The sequence below is a fragment of the Camelus ferus genome, chromosome 14 (genome assembly GCF_009834535.1).
Source record: "Camelus ferus isolate YT-003-E chromosome 14, BCGSAC_Cfer_1.0, whole genome shotgun sequence".
Lineage (NCBI taxonomy): Eukaryota > Metazoa > Chordata > Mammalia > Artiodactyla > Camelidae > Camelus > Camelus ferus.
In genome coordinates, this window is record NC_045709.1 from 9,286,927 (window position 1) to 9,308,911 (window position 21,985).

Below are 21,985 nucleotides of genomic sequence, written 5' to 3' on the forward strand. Positions count from 1 at the left end.
TATCTCAGTTTAAAGAAATAACAGTAATGACAATAATATATATATATTATTCACACATGCCTCACTTTCAGCAAAACCAGGAAGAGATAACAGGATTTGAATTCAGGTACCAAGACACGCTCATATACACATAAACACACACACACACACACACACACACACAAAACCAAAGCAAAGTAAAAGGCCAATTTGATAAAATAACAGAGCCATTAGGGGCCACTGTTCTCCAGAACTCAACGAGTACTGAGTTCACACAGCGTTACAATAAAAATAATCATTTTCTTTCATTTTGGGATCATAGCTAAAGATCTGCCAGTTTTGCCAAATACACCCTAGGAAGACCGTAAGATGAAACAGAGCTTTGATCACCCATACTTAATTATTCATGGCCAGTGTTACCAAAAATCAAGCAAACAACAATTCAAAACAGTCTCTCAGGGTTGCAATTCCCTACCTGCAAAAGAGGAGCACCCCCAACCAGTGCCCTATCAGAGACGGAGCTGAGTAAATGGCCAAGGCTAGTCCTAAAGGGAAAATCCCAGCCAATGCTCCACCACAGGTGAAACCAACGCAACAGAGAAGGATACCCTGGTGTTGTCATGCCCGAGCCCCGTTATTCACCAAAGAAGTCTCAACTGACCAATGCAAGTACTGACACACACACAAACAAATGCGGTCCCACAAGAGATCAGACGAGGTGTAAAACAAAAATTCCAGTTCTACTCCCAGATGGAGGCTTCCAGAGTGACTTAGTTCCCCGAAAGAGAATGGACCCAGAGTGGCTTGCAATGAGCTCAGAACTTACTCTCTGAAAGGGAAGTGAGCCCTGATGAAGCAGGTAGAATTTTCCACCCTGTGCAAGCCAGGGTGGCTCACTCCAAAATGAAACACACAAAAACACAAACAAAAAATAAGGTGAAGTCGAACAGACAGAAAATCAGAAGAGGTGTAACTAAAAATTCCACTTTCACTCCCAGACGGAGGCCTCCAGATTGGCCCAGTTCTTGAAAGAGAATGAACCCAGAGAGGTTCACTTTCTGCAAAAGAATGAGCCCAGATGCAGTGGAGAGAATTCCCCGTCTGTGCAAGCTGGAGCCACTTACCCCAAGTGACACCAAAAGTGGACCATAGCTCCAGATGCTTCTGGCTCCAAACAGCCTTGTGTCGAGGTGGCCAGAGCCTGTCTGGGAGAGTCCGGACAGAAGTGAGCTCCGGCAGTTGCTGGGGTTCAGGGAAGGAGCTGCTCCTGGCGGGACTGACCTGCCGTGGGCACAGACTCCTAGGCTGGCTTCATCCAAATTGTTACCAAAGGCAAGTTTGTGTGCCCGAGGCACAGTGAGGCCAAACAAACTGAAGTGGGAGGGTTTGGAGCAGACAAGGGTTTACTGCAGGGCCGAGCTAGGAGAAGGTTGGCTCGTGCTCCCAAAAAGCCCTGAACTCCCCGAAGGGCTTCAGCAAAGCGTTTTTTAAAGGCCAAGTGAGGGCGGGGCATCCCAGGGCATGTGATCAGCTGTGCTCAATTCTCTGATTGGCTGATGTTGAGGCAACACAGCTGTTATCATCGTCAGTCCTTAGGCGCCAGGAGGGAACTTTTAAAGACACCCTTCCACTGGTCAATCAGAAAAGAAAGCTGTAAGGTGCATGTGGAGAAGGTAACTTTGCCAACAGGCCTCTCACCAAATCCACCAGCCACTGACCCCTCACCTGTTGAACAACCACAGTCTGAACTCACAGATTTTGAAGACTTCTGGGTTCTCCAAGAAGATGCACTGCTGGCACTGCTGTGTGACTCCTGCCGGTGGCACATGGAGGGGCAGAAGTCATCTGGGAATGATGTTTACTATAATTGATCTAATGACCAGGATCTGAGTTATCAGTTATTTGGAGAAGTCAATGTTGAGGAAGTAGTGGGTGAAAGGGGAGGAAAACACATTTGTAAAATGCAATGAAGCTTCTGACTTCAGTACATTGTGTTTTAAGTATATTTTAAAAATCTGTAATGGCTGGTTTTGGAAATTACCAGAAAGTGATAGAAACCGTGTGCTCCCCTAAAGAGGATTTCAGTGGAGGCTTTGTTTCATCAAGGGAATGTAAGTGAACGTGTTACTCCCACTGTTAGATGGAACAGCGGCCACTGTTTCTCCAGGCATGTTGCTGCTGGTGTCCACGCCCTGCCTGGGCCTCGGCTTTTCAGCAGGTGTACCGCGGACACCGCTTCAGGGCTGAGACAGACCCTGAGCCCATAGACGCTGACAACTGATTTGTCTGGTTTTGCCGATTTTCCTTTAGGTTTTTTTCATGACCACCTCTACTCTCCTCACCTTGATTTATATGCATAAGCAGGAAAACTGATCTTGCAAAAAGAAGAGTTTTGTGGTTTATCCAGGAAAAATACAGAAGATACTGCCTTCTTGTTGGTGAGGATAAGCATATTATATATTGTCTGTAACTGCTTTTGTGACATACGACAGAGAACCAGGGGCCCGCAAAGCCTGAAATACTTACTGTCTGGGCCTTTATGGAAAAAGTTTGTCAATCTCAGAATTAAAATGCAACTTTGATTCCTGCTCCTAACCTGGTATGAAAATTTTGCTTTTTAGTATCAACTAATGTCATCAGATGATGTGATACCAAAAAGAACTTGATGGGAGCAACTCCTCAGAGGGCCAGAATACTGCTAAATACCAGGGACTCAGCAGCCTCAGGGGCGGGGCCCAGGAACCTGGGTTTAACACGGTCTCTGGGTGACTCTCATACGTGCCTGAGTTTGAGACCTGCTAGGGCCCTGTGGTCTAGCCTAGTGGTTCTGCCTCAGTGGGTCTGCAGTGGGACCCAAGATTCTGCATTTCTAATAAACTCCTGAGTGATGCTGACGTTGCTGGTCCAAGGTTTTTAGTTTCCTCACCTGTAAAGTGGAGATGATAAAAAATCTGTACCATAGGGTTACTGTGAGTATTAAACGAAGTCTTGAACATTTATACCCTGTTCCCGCCCCTCAAGCTGAGCCTGCTTGAGCAAGGTATTTAGTGTCTTGGTTTCTACAAGTAGTGATAATAATTTTTAAAAAAAATATCCACTTCATAAGGTTGCTGGGAGTAAATGTGAAGTAGCTAGAACGGGAGCCTGGGACATAGGAGATGCTCGACAACGTAAGACACCATTGTTATTACCGTCATCACTGCTACAGAAGCTGACTTCCACATACGATGCAAGTAGCTATTCCATCGGCACTAGTGCCCTCTCTTCCCTGTCCTCTCATCCCTATCCCTCCCTCCAGTCCCTTCTGCTGATTTCTAACATGTCCAATTACAGAGCCTCTTCAGGCTGCTGAGTTAGGGGTGCCCAAACCCAGTCCAGAGGGCGCCGCACAAATGGGGACCCAGAGGAGCTGGGACGCAGACAGTGGGCCTGCCTTCTGCCCCAGGACAGCACAGGAAGTGGGCTTGCCCCCCCTTCCCACCTCGTGGGGCACAGATGTTCCCAGGGTTCCTGGACAGTCTTACTTTGTGGCACATTAATCTCTGTGGCACCAAGTTTACTTTGCCGAGGACACCGCTAGGGACAATATACATTAAACCCAAGAAGTCATTCTCTTTGGCAGCAAGCACTGCCCTCTGAAGCAAAGGGAATGTTCCATGAAGGCATCTGGATTTTGTTTCAGGCTTCTCTTTCTGTCTTTGGGGTTTAAGTGCTGCCAGGAACTGCCTTCCAGGAACTGTTTAGGAAATCTTAATTTCTGAATTCAGGGTGGTGTTTATGGTTACATCCTTGCCTGAAATGACCAAATTAGGGCCAATCCTACCCACAAGGGTGCACTGGCCACCAGGAGTCCCTATCGGTCCTGTGGCCATCTTACCTTCAAACATGCAGAAGACACTGTCACCAGTCACAGTGTGCCTTCCACATACGAAAACAAGATTGAGTGTGAGGTACGTTTTCTTCTACCAGCCAGGTATTCAGTCTCTGCCAAACACCACCAGTATCAGCAAATCCAGTATAGGTACCATGTCTATATGACGAGCTGCAGGGGACCGCAGCTTGTTCTGCTTTGAGGGCATTCTGACCAAATGAACCCACTGCTAGCACTAACATTCCCAACCAACAGGACCTAGAATAAAAGGAAGAGATCCGGGTTATCTATGGAGAATAAGCAAATGAAACACAAAGTGGGGAGGGACACTAATTAATGATATTAAGCACCTATTCTTTGCAAGCGCTGTGCTACTTGGGATCATTCAGTTTTCAAGAAAATTTGCGATGACCATAAATCCCTCCTTCCTTTCCTCTATCCCCTCCCTCCCTCCTTCCTTCCTTCCTACCTACTTTCCTCTCTCTCTGAATAATACAGTCAAAAAGCCATTTGATAGCCCCCCCTTTCCCTCCTCCTGCCTCCTTTTCCCATCCCCTCTCATGGAGGGAACAGGCGCTGTGGAGGCAGCTGCACAGGGGCTGGGAAGCCAAGAGGGGAGCCACTGTGCTAGGGAGATTAGTCACATACAGGGAAACTGGGGGGGGGGGGGGAGAAAAAACCTGTACTGAGAATAGTGGGAGCCAGGATAAGAGATTTACAAATATGGCAAGAGAGAAGGCTATAAAAAAACCCTGATGCGCTGGACTGGAACTGAAGGTGTCAGTGTGAACTCTTAGGTAGACAGTTAGCTACTGAGAGAGATACAGTCATATGAATGTGTGTATATATATATAATACATATATAGATGTAAATATATTTTCTAGATCTATGCTCTGAGGGTCTGGTGGTAATGATCTATCAGTAGCAATGAACACACTTAATGCCTAGATCTTAATTTTTAAACACTAAGAGGAGCCAGGGGTCCTTGGGGGAAATCAGTGATCCCAGGTCTGGGGCAGGGAAGGTATAAGATGAGCCTGGAGCATTTTATTGCACCAGAATGTGAAAAAGTGCTCAAAGAGTGATGCGGACACGTCAAAAGGATAAAGGAGTCAACGTGAAGGGTATTTCATCAGCCAAATGTGGAACAGTTTGAGCATTAAAATAAATAACAACTTATAACCTATTGAATAAAATAGGAATTCCCAAGTCCATACTGATACAAATGAATGAATGAATCAATGGGGACGAAGTAAAAGCTCTTCCTTACAGTAGAAAGGTAACTACTATATGTAGAAGGAATTATGGAAACAGAAAATCACAATCGGAAAACCATCACAATGGTGGTTAATTCACGTGGGAATCACCAATAGATAGCCGAGTTGGTGTGCGGGAGTTTCATATGCATAGAACACTGGCACAGCGTGGAGAGTATCCCCCCCGACAAAATACTTGTCAATTACAAAGGGAGAAATAATGGCATTATGGTGTAGAAACCTGACAAGCACTAACTTGCCAGATGGTCAAGGTTGGCCTCACAGGGGTGGGAGGGGTTAACGCTGAGTGGCCTCCTGGCATTATTGATGGAAAAGAGCACAGCATCTTCTTCAGCACTTCCACCAAAAATGGGTGGCCTGAGTCTGGTTGTGGGAAACCTCAGAGTGATCTTGGTTGCCAGAAATCTTACAGAATGAAAAGCCTGTGCCCTTTGAAACTGTTAATGTTGTGAAACAGAGGGAAAGACTGTGGAAAATGTTCCAGGTTGAAGGAAACTAACAAGAGGCAAAACTAGTGATTCTGGATGGGACGCTGAACCAGATGGGAAAACGACACGTTCAAACACTTTTTGTAATGTGAATAGGCCTGCGGATTAAACAGTAGTGTTCCATCAATGTGGATTTCCTCTTTTGAATGGTTTACAGCATGTGTTAGAGTGTGTCCTTGTTTTGGGGGGAATTGGGTACAGTGTCTGTAACCTGCTCTCAAATGATTTGGAAAAAAGAATGAGGGGGAGGGGTGTGCAAGTGGGAGAGAGAAAGAGGGAACAAAAAAAGTGTAAATGTGGTAAACTATTGAAAACTGCAAATTGGGGGAGATTTTTGGGGGGAATTCTTTTTTGGGACAAATTCTTTTGGGACTTCTTTTACTGACAAGAGGTGAAGTAACAGGCAAAGGAGCCATGATTAGTGGATAACTTACTAATACTGTATTATTGTTGAGATAATCGTGGTACCTGCCTTTCCAGCATGTCCCTGAAACAGGAGTATACATCTGACTTCCCGGACGTCTGGCCTGGCCTTGTGACTTGCTCTTAGTGCCATCAGTTAGTTTTGCCACCACTTTTCCTTCTTCCAGGAGAAAGAACATACGGACAGAGGCTGCTCCTCCAGCCTGGATCCTAGAGGCGACCCAGAGAAGCAGCGCTGCAGCACGGCCCAGACGGAAACATCTGTTGTGGCGAGCCACTGAGATTTGGTCATTTGTAAGCCACAGCAAACTAATTTTTCTATTCACGATTTTTTCTATTCACTAGTTGAAGGCTGCTTGGCTTGTTTCCAGTTTTTGACTATTACTATTACAAATAAAGCTCCTATGAATATTCATGTAGAGAGTTTTGTGTGAACATAGGTGTTCAGTCTTCTACAATAAATACCAAGGAGTGTGACTGCTGACTGATATAAGCATATGTTTAACTTTATAAGAAACTGTCAACCTGTTTTCCCAGGCAGTTGTAACATTTTATATTCTCACCAGCAATGTACAAGACATCCAGCTGTTCTGCATCCTTGCCAGCATTTGGTACTAGTAGTATTTTTTATTTCAGCCATTCTAAATAGGTATGCACTGTATCTCATCATGGTTTCAATCTGCATTTCTTTAATGGCTAGTGACAGTGAACATCTTTTACTGTGCTTATTTGCCACCTGTACCTCTTCTTTGGTGAAGTGACTATTTGAGTCTTTTATGCATTTTCTAATTAGATTGTTTATTTACTCTTGAGCTTAAAGAGTTCTTGAAAATTAAAAGACAGTGAGAAAACATTTTGAACAAATTTATGCTAATTAATCCAAAAATTTATATAAAATGAAGACTAAATGGCAAAGAATAATCAAGATATTCCTGAAGAAAATAAGGTGGGATTTTGGGGTTTTTTTTGGTGGGGGTTAGTGGAGGTGTAATAAACCAATGATACACAGTACAGAGGTCAGCAAGACTCTTGTCTGTATGGAAATTTGATGCATGACAGAGGTGACACTGCAGATCGATGAGGAAATAGTGTTGGGATAACTGATTATCCTAAAGGGCAAAAAATTAGATTCCTCCCTCACATCACACACAAAAGAATGAATTCTAGATGCATGAGGATAGAAATAGGAAAAGAAAAGCTTATGGCTTTTAGAGGAAATCTAAAAGTTATTTTTTTAAATTGAGGTATAATTGACAGAAAAATAAAAGATATCTTTATAAACTTGGGTAGAAAATACTTTTTTAAAAGATACAAACCTCATTAAAGAAAATTATTTGTATGTTTGAAACATTAAAATAAAGAGGGATGCACTGAAAAACATCAAGTAAGCAAAAAAGCAAGTGACAAATGAAGAGAAGATATTTACCATCACTCACCCAACTGAGAATGAATATCCAGGATGTATAAAGAATGCTTATAAATGAATAAGAAATAAGAACTACCAAACAGAAAAATGGTAAACAAGTATTTCATAGAGAGGACACATGTATGGCCAATCAACCCAAGTAGAAATGAGGGAAAATCAAAACCACAAGGTACCATTTTATGCCAACCAGATTAGCAAACATTAAGAGTTTGACAAAACCAAGAATTAGTGGGGGATACAGAGCTATTTAAATTGGTCTAATCTTTTTGGAAAACTTTTCAGCATTATCTAGAAAACTTGACATTAACAACCTAAAAATTCTACTCCTAAGTATAGTCCCTAAAGAAACTCTTCCATATGAACATAAGGAGACATACACAAAAATGTTTATAGCACCATTGTTTGAAATAGCAAGAAGCTGGAGATAGTCCAAATGTCTTTTAACTCCAACATGGATATACAAATTGTGGCATACAGCTACAGTGAAATACTATACAGTAACAAAAAACAAATGAACCACAGTCATACCCATCAAGGGTAAAGATTCTCTTTTCAATCTTTTACAAAATCATATACTTTTACAATGTTCAGCTTTTGCTTTCATAGTCTTGGAGCAGATTTTTGTGTCTTGTTTTTTGTCAATATTTCAAGTTATGGTTACAACACAAATGAGTGATGGAAACTGGGCTCTCAGTCATGCCTAGGATACTTACAATAAAAATAAATTTCACTGGGCATAAATCCACAATGTCAGGTACTTCTCAGATTTTCCAGGGGCCATTTCCTCCTATTCTCACGTTTCCCACAATTACAGTTCCACCTCTTAATGTCTTCGTGTGTTTGATAAGAAGCAGAGTCCCAGGCACTAAGTTCCTCAGGACTGGCCAATCTCAGAGGGTAACAACAATCCCGACAACCCAGCTCCCACTTCCTTCGTCCCACAAATTCTCCAAGGCCTTGACCCCGACAAAAGGGGCGGTTTTCCCTTTCAACTCTCCTTCGCTCTCTGACCAAAACTCTCAAGTCTGCGCTGCCCTCATCATCCTGTCATAGTCTGCGCAACCTGGGACTTCCTGCCAAGACATCCTCAAGGGACCAGACTCAGGCAAAACCAACGAACATAGTCAAATAAAACCCTCAAGTAATTTATACCACGGATGGCCGTTTCCCACCCACACGGCAGCCGCCAGACGGGCAGCCTCGCACCGCCGCGTCCACGCCTCGCCGTGACGTCACACAAAGCGCCCGGAAGTGGCGGCCGGGCTTCTACGTCAGTTGGCTGCGCCGAGTTGGCCGTTGCTATTACAGTTGCTGGGAGGAGCTGAGAGGTGGAGTTGCTGGGGCAAAGATCATGCCGGAAAGCCAAAGGTTTCCTGGGCAGCAGAGGCCGGTGGGCTTGGGATGAAAGAAGCAGGGCAGATGCAAAATCTGGAGAGCGCGGGGGCCGGACGGTCAGTCAGCACCCAGACTGGCAGCATGACCGGTGAGTACCCCGAACCCTGATCCCGCCACCCAGCCTTTAGCTCTGCTCTGTGCGGATCCCTCCGTTTCACTCCGGGCTCCCTGGCTGCCCCTCTTTGCCTGCGCTTCTGCTCCTGGGCGTCCCATCCCCGCCGTGGGCGCGTCCCCACCTCGGTCACTGGGGTCCCTCCGCCCGGTTGCACTGGCTTTTGAAGTTGCGCTCACTGCCCCCTTTTACTTTACCTCCCAGGACTTGGAGCTGAAATCTCCGGGGATCGACGAGTCTGAAAATGCCCCAAACCGTGTTTTTGACTTGATTTCAAAATTAACCGTACGCGACGCTTTCCTATATATCAGCTGCTTTACCTTCAAAGGTCACCGTATTTTTAGTTCTGTGTTCTAACCACTGTCCTTGTTGCAACGCCTCCACACAGTCTAAAGTAAAGCTTGCTCCACGATGACATCAGATGCAAGGACTTTTAATAACTTCCGTTGGATTGTTCCCATAGCTCCGTTTATCAGTTATACTTTTTTTTTTTTCTTCTGCCGGGTGAAAAAGAGCCCAGCTTTGGAAAGTGCTGGAGGAGGTTGCCCGCAAGGAGGTTGAAACTAATCTCCTGCTAAGAAAACGCTTTGATTCTCTTGTCCAAGAATCCTTTTCCTCCGTCTCCTGCTAAAATAGCCGAGCTAAGGCTGCAGCACCCAAGTGGCATTGAGTTCGTATTTTCAACATCAGTAAAATTTTTAAATGTTTGCCTTCTCTCTTGTAGGTGAAATACCAAGGCTTTCTAAAGTCAACCTCTTCACTCTGCTCAGCCTCTGGATGGAGCTCTTCCCAGTGGTCGGAACCCAAAGACAAAAATCTCAGGTATAATTTGTTTCCTTAGATAGGTTTTCCCTTTAGAAAAGCACTGGTCTAAAATTTGATTTTATTGCCCCAGTTTCTGTCACACTTAAAAACAAACTCAGCAAGCCTTTAAATTTGCAAAATACCTCTGCGGTTTATTGTGATACTTGTAATTCATAGTGTGATAGCTTTTCTTTCCAGTCTAAATATAGATTCTCAGATGTGCCATATTTACCCCTATCAGACGTTCCATATTTATTAGCTATTGATGGCATTTATGTGTTTGTTTGGGCAGATAGTTGTCTATACCACATAATTTGTCACTCAATTTTATGCTGTTGGTGTTTCATCTAGATGGTCCCCCCCCCCCCCCCACCAAACTAAATTGATTGAAGGGAGAGGCCATGTCTTATTTTACTTGGTATATCTCTTAGCATCTTCTATTACATCTATGAATGTTAATTAGTTTTGTTCCATGTAAGTAGTCTCTTTTTTTTTCAACTTTTTTTATTGAGTTATAGTCATTTTACAATGTTGTGTCAAGTAGTCTCTTTTTTGAATCTCAAAAGAGATGATCAAAACAGGTTAGGAATGTATAGTAAGAACAATTATACAAGCCAGCATTTTGGAAGTTTGTGCATCCTATGCCTTTTCTTTCTCCTGTCCTCAGGGCAGCAAGGTGCTGCATTCTCATCATTTTCCTCTGTGCTTGGAGTCAGGTTTCTTTCATACATGGTGCTGGGTTCTCACCCTTTTGATTTAGTAGATTTGGAGTTTAGATTCGTAGATTTGGAGTCTAGGTTGCTGTCATTAATTTTTAGGGAGCCAAGATCATATTGTGGAAAACAATATTAGCTTAAGCATTTCAGACATGCTTTTGAAAGCAGCAATAGCTGTTCATCATTCTAATACTGCACTTTCAGCATTTTGATACTTTCCTTCAATTTTTTTTCTTAAGCACGTTTTTTTCCTTTTACAAAATAGTAATCATATTCTACATGTGCTTATTGAAGTTTCCAGCTTGCCAATAATTCTGCTGAAAGATGTCTTTAGGTTTTCCACAGAAACACTTTTTGTAAATCCTTAAATTCCCACAGTACTCTTATGAGATCATTCCTAGCCATCCTTTTTTTCTTTTTCATTTTTATTGTCTTCTTTATTGTGAGTGAGGTTGTGTGTTTGGCATTGGAGGTACAAAAAAAAAAAGATGTGGTCCTTATTTTCTAATGGAGAGAGAAACTAGGCATTTAAACAATTAAGGTACAAATAGTTGGTGAAGTCAAGTAGAAAATATAAGCAGAGATGCTACCAAGACTGAAGCCTGAGGACCAGGCTCGACTGGGGGAAGTGAGGGAAGGATTCACAGGGGAGGCTGCATTTGCATTGAGACATGAAGAATAAGTAGGTATTGCTAAGCCAAGGGGCTCTTTATGGAAAAACTTGAAGAGAACTTGTGGTCTTCATGTGGGATGGTGAAGTTGGGTAGAGGGAAGAGAGTGGAGATGAGCTGGGAAAGGTAGAGAAGGATCAGATCATAAAAAACATTGTGTGCCTTGCAAGGGAGTTTAGATTTTATCCTTTTAAGTATCAGGATTCTGTTGAAGAATTGTAACACAGGGAGTTAGGGATTCAATTTTTTTTTTCTTTTCATTAAGACTTATTTATTATTTTAGAGCACAGCAAAATTGAGGGAGAGTACTGAGATTTCCCCTGCCTGCACATATGAATAGCCTCCCCATCATTCACATCTTCCCCAGAGTGGTACATTGACATATCGTTTCACGCAGTCTACGTTACAGTTCGGTCTTGATGTTGTACCCTCTATGGGTTTGGACAAATGTAGATGTAGATTGAGACACTTATGTATCATGATATGATACAGAGTATTTTCATTGCCCTAAAAATTTCCTGTGCCCCACTTATTCATTCCTCCCCCAACCCCTGACCTCTGGCAACCACCAGTCTTTTTTACTGTCTCCAGAGTTTTGCCTTTTCCAGAATGTTATATAGTTGGAATCATATAGTGAAGCCTTTTCAGTTTGGCTTCTTTCATTTGGTAATATACATCTAAGATTCCCCTGTCTTTCCATGACTTGATAGCTCATTTTTAACACTGAATAAGATTGCTTTGTCTGTATATAGCACACTTAATTTAATCCATTCACCTACTGAAGGACATCTTGGTTGCTGCCAAGTTATGGCAATTGTGAATGAAGCTGCTGTATACATCTGTGTGCAGGTTTCTGCATGATCATAAGTTTTCAGCTCCTTTAGGTAAATACCGAGGAGCATGATTGTATAGATTGAATGATAAGGGTATGTTTCGTTTTCTAAAAAACTAGCAGACTGTCTTCCAAAGTGGCTGTACCCTTTTGCATTCCCACCAGCAGTGAGTAAGTGTTCCTGTTGCTCCACATCCTCACTAGCATTTAGTGTTGTCAATGTTTTAAGTTTTGGCCATTCTAATAGGAGTGTAGCAGTATCTCATTGTTTTAATTTGCAGTTCCTTGGTGACAAATGATGTGGTACATCCTTTTGTGTGCTTATTTGCTATCTGTATCTTCTTTGGTCAGGTGTCTGTTAAGGTCTTTGGCCCATTTTTTAATGGGGTTGTTTTCTCATTGTTGAGTTTTAAGAGTTCTTTGTATACTTTGGAGAACAGTCTTTTATCAGATATATCTTTTGCAAATATTTTCTCCCAGTCTGTGACTTGTCTTCTTATTCTCTTGACATTGTCTTTTGTAGGGCAGTTTTTAATTTTAATAAACTCCAGCTTATCACTGATTTCTTTCATGGGTTACGCCTTTGATGTTGTACCTAAAACATCATCACCATACTCAAGGACATCTATGTTTTCTCCTATGTTATCTTCTTGGAGTTTTATGGTTTGGATTTTACATTTAGGACTATGACCCATTTTGAGTTCATTTTTGTGAAGGGTGTAAGGTCTGTATATAGAGAGGAAATTCACTTTTTATGATAAAGTAATATCTCTTGGTGTAGTCTTCTGCCAATTCCTATGTGAAATGTTTTAGAAATAGTAAAACATTATTTAAAATGTTATGCATTTTTATTCCCTATTTTTCAATGACTTCTCTAACCCCTACCCTGGCTCCACATATTATTAATGGCTTTGAGGAAGGTCTGCATTTTCTTCATGGATTTTTAAGTCCTTTATTCTTTCTCCTTGTTAATAGCTTAGTACTGTTTTATGAAAGTAGACGACTTCTAAGCTGTTGGAGTTTTTTTTTTATTTGTTTTGTTTTTTTGCCATTAAAATTGTCTTGAAGATACAAGAGTAGAAGCAAATGTTTAGAGACTTACACCTTTTAAAAGTGCATTTTTAAGCTGAGCTTTACAGTGGAATGTTATTCAACTATGATAAAGGAGGACATCAGCCATTTGCAGCACCGTAAATGGACCTTAAGCACATTATGCTAAATGAGATAAATCAGGCGGAGAGAGACAAGTACTGTATGATCTCACTTACATGTGAGAGCCAAACTCATACAGAGAGTAAGATGGTGGTTCCCATGGGCTGGGGTGTGGGGAAACAGGACAGATGTTGTTTAAGGGTACAAACCCACGAGTAGTAAATAAGCCCTGGAGATCGAATGCACAATCTAGTGACTGTAGACAATAATATTGTATTATAATCATCAAACACGCTAAGAGACTAGGATTTAGTTATTCCAACTACTAAAAAGAAGTGAATAGTTATAAACATGATAGAGGTGCTAATTATTGCTACAATGGCAATCGTATGACAATATATAAATGTATCAAATTAACATATACCTTAATTTTACACAATGTTGTATGTCAAATATATTTTAATTAAATAAATGTTAAAAGCTGAGCTCTTTAGAGATTAAATAATAAATTGGAGGAACTCTTTTTAATGTCAAGATTTGATCTCATTTTAATTCATATACACACACATACCACACACACACACACACCAAGAAATACATCCTGTGCTGAAATTGAGTTCTTTTTCAACAGGTGCATTAAATTAAATAAATAATTCTACTATTAATTACACGTAATTAATGGTCATAAGGTTAAGATCTTTTTCCTATTAAGAGAAGAAAAATGTTCTTTAAGTTAAAGTAATACATTTGTTTCACTTAAATTGTTCTGCTTTTGCTATACAAAGTCACAGAAACTTGAAGATGCAATTTGACATGTATTTGTATTAGAAACATTGCTTTTGCACTTTACAAACCTTTGTCTTTCTAAAAATAAGATATTTCTATGTGTTACCAAATACATGTTTATTACTTATTAAATGGCCAAAAGAAAAAAAAATCCCCCATAATTCCACCACCTAGAAACTGTTGACGTTTTTGTGTTATTTCTTGATCTTTTTTCTCTATTTCCTTTACTCATTTGATATCATTTCATTCTGGATCCTGCCCTTTTCATTTAACATGGGAAAATGCTCATCCTGTAATACTGTTAGAAACACTGGAGTGACAGCTTAGTCTCATGGTTTGGGAGTAGCCAGTGGTTGCAGTTAGCTTGCCTGGGTTCAAATTCTGGCTCTGCCTCTCACTCTTACTAGTTGTGTAACCTTGGGTAAGTTACCTCTTTCTCTGTTAAATTCCTCATCTGTAAAATCTAACGTTACTGGTACATACTACATGGAGCTTTTATTGAAAAAAGAATTTACTTGATATTTGTAAAAGTCTTAGATAGTGCCTGGTGTATACTACGGACTTTATGCATTTGTTGTTTTTATTTTATTTTATTCTATTCTAGTCTATATTTTCAAATTCAGTTTATTTAAGTTAAATTTTTTTTAAAGTTTACCTATTTCTCCCACCCTACCCCTACCTCTGTCAACTACCAATCTATTCTCTGTGTCTGTGAGCTTGGGGTTTGTTGTTTGTTTGTTTGTTTGTTTGTTTTTAAATCCTGCATATAAGAGAAATCATGTGGTATTTGTCCTTCTCTGACTTATTTCACTTAGCATAATGCCCTTGAGGTTCTTCTGTGTTGCTGCAGATGGCAAGATTTAATTCTGCTTTATGGCTGAATAATATTATATTGTGTGTGCTTGTATACTTACACCACAATTTCTTCATCCATTCATCCACTGATGCACACTTAGGTTATTTCCATATTTTGGCTATTGAACATTGGGTACAGATATCTTTTCAACTTAGTGTTTTCATCTTCTTTGGATAAACACCCAGAAGTGACATTGCTGGATCATATTGTAGTTCTATTTTTAATTTTTGGAGGACCCTTCATACTATTTTCCACAGTGCCTGAATCAGTTTACACCCCCACCAGCAGTGCACAAGGGTTCCTTTTTCACCACATCCTCACCAACACTTGTTATTATTAGTCTTTTTTAATAACCATTCTAACAGGTGTGAGGTGATATCTCATTGAGGTTTTATTTGCATTTCCCTGATAATTAAATACATAGAGCATCTTTTCATGTACCTGTTGGCCATCTGTATATCTTTTTTGGAAAAATGTCTGTTCAGATCTTCTGCCCATTTTTTAATTGGATTTGTTGGTTTTTTGCTGTTGAGTTGTATGAGCTCTTTACATATTTTGGGTATTAATCTTTTATCAAACCTGTGATTCGCAAATATTTTCTTCCATTCACTATGTTGCTTTTCATTTTCTGGCTGGTTTCTTTGCTATGTAGAAGCTTTTTAGTTTGTTGTAGTCCCACTTGTTTATTTTGCTTTTGTTGCTTTTGCTTTTGCTTTTGCTTTTGGTGTCAGATTTAAAAAACTGCCAAAACCTATGTCAGAGAGCTTACCACCTGTTTTCTTCCAGGAGTTGTATGGGTTTTGATATCATTTTGTTATTATCTTAATGATTGCATAAGTTCATTGTATCAATGTAACATGTCTCTTCCTTTATTACTGGACATTTAAATTGTAATTTTTACCAGCCTTAGGGAATTACGAACTACAACCACTTCTGAATATAACTGCTATCTGAGTTTTCTGTGTTGTCAGATGTTTACACTTTATGGGTGTGTCTTGACGATTGTTCAACAATGTATATAATGAGTATAAAGAATAAAAATTGTAATAATGCAGTCAAAAACTAGATAAATGAGTGGGAGGGAAACTAATTATGTATGAGACTTCAGAGGGAAAAACAATTTTTTAAATGTTTTGGAATAGAAATCTAGTGCTGTTTACCATGGTTGTCATTTTAAAATAGTAATCTCTCCTACTGGTTCATAGTTTTTAAATTTAAGTTAGACTTATCTAAATTGTCTGAATATTACATTAGTAAGAATTAGAATAACTGCATTTTCCCCTTCATTTTTGTCTACACATCACATATTGTCCCTCTCTCAGCTCTTCCCATTGTGTCCTTCAGTACCTTATTTTTGTGCTAAAAGACCTCATCTACTTTTCCATAACAGAAGTAATATAGCATAATGTTGAAGACAGCGGATCTGGGGCTCACTACCTTGCTTACCCATTTATTAGCTATGTGACCATAGTTGAGATATTTAATCTCTCTCCACAATTTCATTTGGAAAATGGGAGTAATCATATTTACTTTGTAAAGTTGTGAGGATTAAATGTGGTAATTTAGGACCTGATAACATGATAAACACTCAGTAAATATTAGGTATTATTATTATTACCATCTGTATAGTCATCATCACTAGCACTACCATCCACACCCCCATCATTTCACAGCCGACATCATTACTTCCTCCACTTCCTGTACTACTTGAATAGAAACCTCTTTCCCAGGACATGGCTTTTCCTGTAAACTGCTTAGAGGTTATTCCTTTTCTAGCATCCAGCATTTGTTTCAGAAGACTAAGAGGTCAGCATTCACCAAGTTTGCCATTCCCACTTTCAGACTTACTCAGTTTATTACATATCCCACCTACCTGGGGGCTTACAGAATTCTGCTATTTCCCCTTGTCATCTGCTTACCTCATAGTCACTTTCCTGTGTTCATACATCATCAGCTCTGTAAGAGCTGCATCCTGAGCAACTAGGTTTATGGCTGGCACAGAGCAAGGATTCAATAAATATTTGTTGAATTAATAAATGAAGAATAAATCTGCTATGAAAAATTGTGTTCAAAAACTGGTTGGATAGATGGATGGAGAGGGGAATGAATTTATCCCCTTGCTCAAAACTTTCTACTTCAAGTTTTAGGAGACTTGTGGACATTCCTACATTAGTGTCAACAAAGTTCATGGCTTAAAACAACACAGATTTATATTCTTACAGTTCTATAGGTCAGAAGTCCGAAATGGGTCTCACTAGCCTAAAATTAAAGCATCAGTGGAGTTGCATCCCTTTTAGAGGCTCTCGGGGAGAATCTGTTTCCTTGTTTTTTCCAGCTCCTAGAAGTTGCCCACATTCCTTGGCTTGTGAACCCCTTCTTCTGTCTTCAACACCAGCAATGATGGGATGAGTCTTTTTTTTGTTGGATCACTCTGGCACTGACTCTCCTGCCTCCTCTTTCACTTATGAGGACCTTTGTGGGGACCTGATAATCCAGGACAACGTCCCCATTTCAAGATGATTAGCAACCTTAATTCCATATGCAACCTTGCCATGTAATATAACATAGCCTCAGGCTCCAGGGACTGGGACAGGGAGGTCTTTGGGGGACTGTTCTTCTGCATGCCACAATCCGTATCTCATACCTTTGCTACATAGCTCCTTACCTTCCCAGTGCCAGGTAATTTACCTCTGTTCCCTGTTAGTCCTTCTTAGCCATGGCCACACCCAAACTTTTCCACTGCTCAAAACTGCCCCAGCTCTGAAACCTTAAACTACAGAATTTTATTTTCAGTTCTTCTGTATTTTAGAAAAAGTATTCAGGGGCCAAATTATAAAAGCCTTATTTACTGGGTTAAGTATTCTGAACTTGAACCTGAATGAAGCAGGAAGTCAGTGCAGAGTTTCATCAAGAAAAACGTGAAAAGCCACAGCCAAAGAAACCAGCCTTTGAATAGGAAATATTGAATTAATTACGTTTTACATACTCATCTTTTTTTCTCCTTAATCCACTTTGAATTAGGAAAAAGAGGAGGGAAAGCATGGAGCCTTAGGGGATAATGAAGAGATGACCAGAGTATCTCCTGACAAAAAACAGGTAAATTTTTATGATTTTTTTAAAAGGCATATCTGTTCATAATAACAAAGCAAAAGGGATTGTAGAATTCCAAAACTAGAATAAAAGTCCCTTTTACACTGAGGTTCCCCATTCCCACTTCCAAGAGGGTTTTTGGTATACTCTTCTAAAAATTATGCATTTACAAGACTATACATGTCTCTCCAAAGGGGAAAAAAAAAAAAAACAGATGGGATTATGTATTCTGTAATATGCGCCTACATCTTGCTCTTTTTTTAAAAAACTTTCAGATTTAACTCTTGTCACCTTCCCATATTTGTTCATATAATGTGTTGAGAAATACTCTTCCATGTTTTCTCAAACTCCAGCACATCCTGCTGGTCCTGCCAAGAATGCAAGGCCCTAACTGTTCTTTACCTAGGCATTTCTCAAAGTTGTATTTGCAGCAGGCAACCTTGAGGGTTGTGGTAATGCCTCCCTCTGGGATATAGAACAGATTTGCTTATTACTGTTTGCAGTAAGACACAACAGAATTCCCAAGCTCAGTGTTCCTGTCCTATAAGACAACCCACTTTATGTTCAGGAATCCATTGGGGCCCATCTGCCTGACCCGCATGGGACTTGTGGGCAAGGGAACCATCACAAATATAACGCTCATATTACTTGCTGTTCTGGGAACTGTAAAGTCCTTTGTTTCTGACCCAGGAGGTTCATGTCTTCTGTCAGCATCCATGATACAGTAACAGGCTAACTTACTAGCTTGTGAGTAGGGTGAAATCAAAGCCCAGTCCTGAGAAGATGAACCGTTTTTTTTTTTTTTAATATTGCATAGTATTTTCTTGCTTTTTTAATCTTTTGAGTTTTCCAGAGAGATTCCTATTCATTGGGTGTGGAGTGGAAACAAAACATGTATATTTTGAAAAAAGTTACCTTGATGATTCTTATGTACATTTCCTGGAGATGACCAGGTTATTTCTGAGAGTGAGTCTCTACGATACCCAACAAGAATATAAAAATAATTTGTCTTAGAATTCTTAGAATTTTTAGTTATAAGAAAGGCAAAGGGGAAAACATAGTGAGTCACTGTTTAAGTAAATGTATTAGTTCATATACAAAGCCGACTGTCCTCTTTTGCCTATGTTTTAATGTGAAACTCTGTGACTAGGATTACATAGACGACTTGCCAAGATGTTAGTGAAGTGAAGCAAAATCAGGATCCAGAACAGTGATTCACTGCAAAGATTCAGTCTTCTGGGAGTTGCAGTAAGTGGAAGTACCAAAATGGAATGCAACTTAGACTTTGTTTTAAGTTTGGGATGGAAAAATCTTTCTCTCAAACTTCATATTTTGGCCTTAGATAGAAACAAAATGGGAGGGAAAAACATATCTTCTGTAGTGAAAAGGACTCTAGACAAAAAAGTGATAAATGAACTTGGCCTAAAAGATTGTTCTAATTAAAAATAAATTGATGAGTATCCTTCCCGTTTTTTAGCAACTTTTTTTTTTTGTAAGTCTTTTGTGGTCAGGGTTTCTGGCTTGATTTCTGTCTGCTTAACTACTTAGAAAGTTAAAGCTAAAATCCGTTTAACCGCATCCTTTCCCATTGGTCACAATTGGTTTGGTTTAATAAAATGAGCTCTAGTTTGCAGAGATCTTTTGATAAGGCCTCATCAGTGATAATTTTTTTAAAACCTTGCTGAAAGTACTTAGATGTAGATACTAACATATACTGTGTGTTTAAGGAACATAAAACTCAAGAAGTTTTGGGATGGGGAGGGAAAAGGGGTTCAAAGTAAATTTAAAGCTTATTTTAAAAGCCAATATGGATAGGTCATTCATATTTTAGCTACATTTTTGAATATTTATTTTGTAAGGGAAAGATTTTTGTATACCTTTTAAATGTCCTTAATGTTTAGGGGAGGGTTGGTTGGTTACCTCAGAAAGGGAATTCTATAAAATCTTCTTCATTCCTTCTTTTTAGGCATTTCACAAAATATCATTCTCCATAGTTTCAAATATTTATGCTCATGATTGAAACTGAAACTTGACTAATTTAGTTAATACAGCTTTGGTCTGATCTGTAAAGGGATTTCAAATATTGGGAATAATTGTAGAGTAAAATTTCTTTGAAAGGGAGTAGAAATAATGGACACTCTGTTCTCAGCCCAAGTCCCCCTCCTATTGTAAAGTTCCTTATGAACCCAGCGATCAGGTTTACATTCCTTACTTCAGAGTATTTTGCTGTGAAAACAGTATAGACTATTTTGTGTCTTGTGTAGAACTGATTTTTAATCTTAGTCTGGTTTATCTGATATTAATAGTATTACAGCAGCTTTTTTAAATTAATATCTGTATAAGTTAGGACACTTTAGATTTAAAATAACAACTCTTCAGAACCCCAGCCAGTGCCCAGCCTCTGGGACTTGAAGCAGAGTCAGCCCAGTCCCTTACTGTGGGTGGGATATTACTGAGATAGCTCGAGTTTACTGCTCGCCCTTTGAGTTCTCTCTTCCTTTCTAACACCCCAGGGTATGTCTTCCTTTCTTTTGAGCTTGACTGTGCATTTAAAAACGTTTTTAAATTTATAAATATCTATATATTTGTAGGAGGTGCATCCTACCCACATTAGTCTAGACTGCCACAGTCCTAAAAATTGGTAGTCTCTCTTTTAGAAAGAAGCTGAGAATTATCTTTATTTTAGTCAATATTTAAAACATTAAAAGATTTAAGATGACCTCTGCTTTAGCTCTGCCTTTTACCATCTGTGGGTCTTTCAGAAAGTCATGTAAACTCTCCGGGCTTCACTTACCTATGTGTAAAATCACAGGGTTTTCCAAGTTTTTCCTTACTACCATCTAGAAGCTTAATATTACATAGTCCTAGACTAGATGCTATAAAAAACAAATTAAGTCACCTTGGTTCTTGCCATTTACTAGGTAAAAATGTATTCATTTTTTACTAGGACAAATTTATGATAATTAAATGCTTAATTATTTGGTTAAGAAAGCCTAGATATAGAAGATTTCTATTATAAAGTCAACATTAAACTTTCAGAAATTTTTTTGGACCTAATGAGAAATGTGCTTTTGTTCATACTTTGTTCAGATAAAGAACTAAATGAAACTTTCATTTTATTAATACATCAAGTATAATCCATGATATGATCATTAGATATTATAACTAATCACATAAATTATACATTATTGTTTTGTATCTTAATGTAGGTTAAGAGAACTGGTCTTGTGGTGGTGAAAAACATGAAAATTGTTGGCCTGCACTGTTCTAGTGAAGACTTACACGCTGGGAAAATTGCTCTGATAAAACATGGATCAAGGCTGAAAAACTGTGATCTTTATTTTTCCAGAAAGCCATGTTCTGCTTGTTTGAAAATGATTGTAAATGGTAAGTGCAGATTAAGGCTTTGTTGGGGATTAATAGCATTTATCTGAGAACAAATCAAGTGAGAACAAATTGCCTGAATACCACAGAGATAATTTAGAAATATAAATACATATCTGAAACCAGTTTTATATACTGTAAGAAGAGTCAGAAAACATGGATTCTGTCTCAGTTCTGTCACTAACTAGTTAGATGACCCTCATTGTATTAGTAGACTGACTAATGCCAGCTGCCATAACAAACACCAAAATTTCAGTGGCTTAATATTCTCGACATTTATCACCCACGTAATAGTCCAGTGCAGGTGTTGCTGAACAGCAGGCAGCTTTTCTCCCTGAGGTGGTTTTGTGGGCCAGGCATCTCCTGTCTCCTTGCTCCTACATCCCCTTGGGCTTTGAGTCCTCTGCATCTGGAGACAGAAAGAGTAGACGAGGCATACCTGCTTCTTAAAAACCCTGGCCTCGAAGCCCCAGGCATCATTTCTCTTTACATCCATCCTGGGAGCTGGTTCCTGGCTGGGCAGCTGCCTCCCAGTGACTACTCTACCCTTTGGAAGGAGGACCACAAATGATTAACGTATAGCTAACCATCCATCTCTGCCCCACCGGGCTACTCACCAAACCTCTTTGTGCTTATGGTTCTGTTTTGCACCCAGCTAAGTATTCAGACCATTTGCATACTTAAAATTTTTTTTATCTTTTACATAGGCTCTGTGATAATGT

The 21,985-nt window shown here is 39.7% G+C and overlaps 1 protein-coding gene and 1 long non-coding RNA gene across 5 annotated transcripts in view; one reads left to right on the forward strand and one right to left on the reverse strand.

The window, feature by feature from the left end:
- Window positions 1-1,728: 1,728 nt before the first annotated feature.
- On the reverse strand, window positions 1,729-8,760 carry LOC116668536. Its single transcript, XR_004325665.1, has 3 exons — window positions 8,179-8,760; window positions 3,857-4,108; window positions 1,729-2,905 (listed from the first exon to the last, which is right to left on the reverse strand). It is a non-coding gene; the product is annotated as an uncharacterized LOC116668536 (long non-coding RNA).
- CDADC1 (cytidine and dCMP deaminase domain containing 1) overlaps window positions 8,760-21,985 on the forward strand; it is a 54,592-nt gene continuing 41,366 nt past the window's right edge. For 3 of the 4 annotated variants that reach the window (XR_004325659.1, XM_032496168.1, XM_032496167.1), the window contains exons 1-4: window positions 8,760-8,948; window positions 9,697-9,794; window positions 17,811-17,885; window positions 21,089-21,266. Coding sequence is in view for 3 of the 4 variants with exons in the window: in XM_032496168.1 (XP_032352059.1) it covers window positions 8,867-8,948; window positions 9,697-9,794; window positions 17,811-17,885; window positions 21,089-21,266 (433 nt within the window). In the remaining variant the exon portion in view is untranslated. Of the gene's footprint in view, window positions 8,949-9,696; window positions 9,795-17,810; window positions 17,886-19,029; window positions 19,128-21,088; window positions 21,267-21,985 lie in introns of those variants that run through there. The other variant, XM_032496169.1, reaches the window with a different exon arrangement.